This window comes from Lucilia sericata, unplaced genomic scaffold, assembly GCF_015586225.1.
Source record: "Lucilia sericata isolate MDLA Ls3-8-SP2 unplaced genomic scaffold, ASM1558622v1 Contig001327F_arrow, whole genome shotgun sequence".
Lineage (NCBI taxonomy): Eukaryota > Metazoa > Arthropoda > Insecta > Diptera > Calliphoridae > Lucilia > Lucilia sericata.
In genome coordinates, this window is record NW_023995272.1 from 94,001 (window position 1) to 100,000 (window position 6,000).

The 6,000-nt window shown below is 34.1% G+C and overlaps 1 protein-coding gene across 1 annotated transcript in view; it reads right to left on the reverse strand.

Moving 5' to 3' along the window:
- The window catches only part of LOC119610969, a 39,690-nt gene that overhangs the window by 3,322 nt on the left and 30,368 nt on the right, over positions 1-6,000 (reverse strand). The window contains 4 exon segments of the mRNA XM_037966395.1: positions 2,410-2,497; positions 2,500-2,564; positions 2,798-2,905; positions 5,919-6,000. The exon segment at positions 5,919-6,000 is cut by the window's right edge and continues 75 nt beyond it. Of these exon segments, the coding sequence (XP_037822323.1) occupies positions 2,410-2,497; positions 2,500-2,564; positions 2,798-2,905; positions 5,919-6,000 (343 nt within the window).

Sequence of the window (6,000 nt, forward strand, 5' to 3'; positions counted from 1 at the left end):
TAGAACTGAATTAGAACTGAACTAGAACTGAACTAGAACTGAACTAGAACTGAACTAGAACTGAACTAGAACTGAACTAGAACTGAACTAGAACTGAACTAGAACTGAACTAGAACTGAACTAGAGCTGAACTAGAACTGAACTAGAACTGAACTAGAACTGAACTAGAACTGAACTAGAACTGAACTAGAACTGAACTAGAACTGAACTAGAACTGAACTAGAACTGAACTAGAACTGAACTAGAACTGAACTAGAACTGAACTAGAACTGAACTAGAACTGAACTAGAACTGAACTAGAACTGAACTAGAACTGAACTAGAACTGAACTAGAACTGAACTAGAACTGAACTAGAACTGAACTAGAACTGAACTAGAACTGAACTAGAACTGAACTAGAACTGAACTAGAACTGAACTAGAACTGAACTAGAACTAGAACTGAACTAGAACTGAACTAGAACTGAACTAGAACTGAACTAGAACGAACTAGAACTGAGAACTGAATTAGAACTGAACTAGAACTGAACTAGAACTGAACTAGAACTGAACTAGAACTGAACTAGAACTGAACTAGAACTGAACTAGAACTGAACTAGAACTGAACTAGAACTGAACTAGAACTGAACTAGAACTGAACTAGAACTGAACTAGAACTGAACTAGAACTGAACTAGAACTGAACTAGAACTAGAACTGAACTAGAACTGAACTAGAACTGAACTAGAACTGAATTAGAACTGAATTAGAACTGAACTAGAACTGAATAGAACTGAACTAGAACTGAACTAGAACTGAACTAGAACTGAACTAGAACTGAACTAGAACTGAACTAGAACTGAACTAGAACTGAACTAGAACTGAACTAGAACTGAACTAGAACTGAACTAGAACTGAACTAGAACTGAACTAGAACTGAACTAGAGCTGAACTAGAACTGAACTAGAACTGAACTAGAACTGAACTAGAACTGAACTAGAACTGAACTAGAACTGAACTAGAACTGAACTAGAACTGAACTAGAACTGAACTAGAACTGAACTAGAACTGAACTAGAACTGAACTAGAACTGAACTAGAACTGAACTAGAACTGAACTAGAACTGAACTAGAACTGAACTAGAACTGAACTAGAACTGAACTAGAACTGAACTAGAACTGAACTAGAACTGAACTAGAACTGAACTAGAACTGAACTAGAACTGAACTAGAACTGAACTAGAACTGAACTAGATGAACTAGAACTGACTAGAACTGAACTAGAACTGAACTAGAACTGAACTAGAACTGAACTAGAACTGAACTAGAACTGAACTAGAACTGAACTAGAACTGAACTAGAACTGAACTAGAACTGAACTACTAGAACTGAACTAGAACTGAACTAGAACTGAACTAGAACTGAACTAGAACTGAACTAGAACTGAACTAGAACTGAACTAGAACTGAACTAGAACTGAACAGAACTGAACTAGAACTGAACTAGAACTGAACTAGAACTGAACTAGAACTGAACTAGAACTGAACTAGAACTGAACTAGAACTGAACTAGAACTGAACTAGAACTGAACTAGAACTGAACTAGAACTGAACTAGAACTGAACTAGAACTGAACTAGAACTGACTAAACTAGAACTGAACTAGAACTGAACTAGAACTGAACTAGAACTGAACTAGAACTGAACTAGAACTGAACTAGAACTGAACTAGAACTGAACTAGAACTGAACTAGAACTGAACTAGAACTGAACTAGAACTGAACTAGAACTGAACTAGAACTGAACTAGAACTGAACTAGAACTGAACTAGAACTGAACTAGAACTGAACTAGAACTGAACTAGAACTGAACTAGAACTGAACTAGAACTGACTAACTAACTAGAAAAAGAACTGAACTAGAACTGAACTAGAACTGAACTATGAACTGAACTAGAACTGAACTAGAACTGAACTAGAACTGAACTAGAACTGAACTAGAACTAGAACTGAACTACTGAACTAGAACTGAACTAGAACTGAACTAGAACTGAACTAGAAACTAATAAACTAAACTGAACTAAAACTGAACTAGAACTGACTAGAACTGAACTAAACTGAACTAGAACTGAACTAACTGACTAGAACTGAACTACTAGAACTGAACTAGACTAGAACTGAACTAGAACTGAACTAACTGAACTGAACTGAACTAGAACTGAACTAGAACTGTACTAGAACTGACTAGAACTGAACTAGAACTGGACCAGAACTGAACTAGGACCTATTAAAGCTGATCTGAGAGATTTTGAAAAAATTTGTATATCTTTTTCCACAATTTGAATCAGATTCTGAATCAAATTCTTCTGTTTATTGTCCTTTTACATTAGTTTAAAAAGTTCTAAACAATATAGCAAAAAGAACATTAAATACTTACAATTCCATAGAGAGTACAGTTGGATTGGGACATGCTTGTGGTGCACGGACATGACATTGTTTGTGACAAATTAAATGACAGTCACGACCTCATAACCCTGTTTACCGGGTCGTCGAGGTATTGATTTCATACATATAGAACATTGCAAGCCGCTTCTAAAATAATTATTTAACATTTTTTGAAAAATCGATAGTATTTTAAAAACCATTAAATCGGCGTTCACATTATTTAAACAAGTTGTAACAATATATTAATGATCCTAGTCAAATTAAGAGCTTTATAACGTTAAAGCTTTTTTGCGAAATAATGTGAACCCATAGTATTTAAGGCATTCTGAGTTGTAATTAAGCATAACCTTAATAAAAAGTTTTAGTTATAACTACCTTACCCGCTTAAATGCTTGGCAATAAAGGTATGATCATTGTAAATGTGTAATTTTTGTGCCTTTACGACGCCATCTGGGACGTGTGCAATATTCAGAGGAACAATAAAGTGTCTAAAGGAGAAATTAAATTTACTTAGTTATTTTTCGAAATAACGTTAAAAAAATTTTCAGAATTTAATTGTTAAGTAATATAAATAGAGTTTTTCGGAAAGCCAGACATTTCGATGACTCTGCCGTAGAGGAGCTATAGACTAGACTATATAACTAGACTATAGACTAGACTAAATAGACCGACTATAGACTAGACTATAGACTAGACTAGAGACTAGACTAATAGACTAGACTATAGACTAGACTATAAACAGACTTAGACTACTATAGACTAGACTATAGACCTAGACTAGACTACTATCGACTAGACTAGACTAGACGATAGACTAGACTATAGACTAGAGACTATAGACTATAACTACTAGACTAGACAGAAGACTAGACTATAGACAGACTATACTAGACTATAGACTAGATAGACTAGACTATAGACTAGACTATAGACTAGACTATAGACTAGACTATAGACTAGACTATAGACTAGACTATAGACTAGACTATAGACTAGACTATAGACTAGACTATAGACTAGACTATAGACTAGACTATAGACTAGACTATAGACTAGACTATAGACTAGACTATAGACTAGACTATAGACTAGACTATAGACTAGACTATAGACTAGACTATAGACTAGACTATACTAGACTATAGACTAGACTATAGACTAGACTATAGACTAGACTAGACTAGACTATAGACTATAGACTATAGACTAGACTATAGACTAGACTATAGACTAGACTATAGACTAGACTATAGACTAGACTATAGACTAGACTATAGACTAGACTATAGACTAGACTATAGACTAGACTATAGACTAGACTATAGACTAGACTATAGACTAGACTATAGACTAGACTATAGACTAGACTATAGACTAGACTATAGACTAGACTATAGACTAGACTATAGACTAGACTATAGACTAGACTATAGACTAGACTATAGACTAGACTATAGACTAGACTATATAGACTATAGACTAAACGACTGGACTATAGACTAGACTATAGACTAGACTATAGACTAGACTATACAAGACTATAGACTAGACTATAGACTAGACTATAGACTAGACTATAGACTAGACTATAGACTAGACTATAGACTAGACTATAGACTAGACTATAGACTAGACTATAGACTAGACTATAGACTAGACTATAGACTAGACTATAGACTAGACTATAGACTAGACTATAGACTAGACTATAGACTAGACTATAGACTAGACTATAGACTAGACTATAGACTAGACTATAGACTAGACTATAGACTAGACTATAGACTAGACTATAGACTAGACTATAGACTAGACTAGACTATAGACTAGACTATAGACTAGACTATAGACTAGACTATAGACTAGACTATAGACTAGACTATAGACTAGACTATAGACTAGACTATAGACTAGACTATAGACTAGACTATAGACTAGACTATAGACTAGACTATAGACTAGACTATAGACTAGACTATAGACTAGACTATAGACTAGACTATAGACTAGACTATAGACTAGACTATAGACTAGACTATAGACTAGACTATAGACTAGACTATAGACTAGACTATAGACTAGACTATAGACTAGACTATAGACTAGACTATAGACTAGACTATAGACTAGACTATAGACTAGTCTATAGTCTAGTCTATAGTCTAGTCTATAGTCTAGTCTATAGTCTAGTCTAGTCTATAGTCTAGTCTATAGTCTAGTCTATAGTCTAGTCTATAGTCTAGTCTAGTCTATAGTCTAGTCTATAGTCTAGTCTATAGTCTAGACTAGACTAGACTATAGACTAGACTATAGACTAGACTATAGACTAGACTATAGACTAGACTATAGACTAGACTATAGACTAGACTATAGACTAGACTATAGACTAGACTATAGACTAGAAGACTACTATAGACTAGACTATAGACTAGACTATAGACTAGACTATAGACTAGACTATAGACTAGACTATAGACTAGACTATAGACTAGACTATAGACTAGACTATAGACTAGACTATAGACTAGACTATAGACTAGACTATAGACTAGACTATAGACTAGACTATAGACTAGACTATAGACTAGACTATAGACTAGACTAATAGACTAGACTATAGACTAGACTATAGACTAGACTATAGACTAGACTATAGACTAGTCTATAATGATAATATAGACTAGACTATAGACTAGTCTATAGTCTAGTCTATAGTCTAGTCTAGTCTATAGTCTAGTCTATAGTCTAGTCCTATAGTCTAGTCTATAGTCTAGTCTATAGTCTAGTCTATAGTCTAGTCTATAGTCTATAGTCTATAGACTAGACTATAGACTAGACTATAGACTAGACTATAGACTAGACTATAGACTAGACTATAGACTAGACTATAGACTAGACTATAGCTAGACTATAGACTAGACTATATAGACTAGCTATAGACTAGACTATAGACTAGACTATAGACTAGACTATAGACTAGACTATAGACTAGACTATAGACTAGAACTATAGACTAGACTATAGACTAGACTATAGACTAGACTAAGACTAGACTATAGACTAGACTATAGACTAGACTATAGACTAGACTATAGACTAGACTATAGACTAGACTATAGACTAGACTATAGACTAGACTATAGACTAGACTAGACTAGACTAGACTATAGACTAGACTATAGACTAGACTATGACTAGACTATAGACTAGACTATAGACTAGACTATAGACTAGACTATAGCTAGAACTATTAGACCTAGACTATAGACTAGACTATAGACTAGACTATAGACTAGACTATAGACTAGACTATAGACTAGACTATAGACTAGACTATAGACTAGACTATAGACTAGACTATAGACTAGACTATAGACTAGACTATAGACCATAGACTAGACTAGACTATAGATAAAACTAATATTTAGGTTAAGGGTCGTGTTAGATTAGTTTTCTATTCTAACTATTATAAATAGTTATAATGATCATTGTGGCACTTACCTCTTAATACCATTTTCGATAGTTTCCAGCACCAGTGTTGATGCTTCATGCACATAAGTTTTTGTGCTGGCTGAGGAAAAAC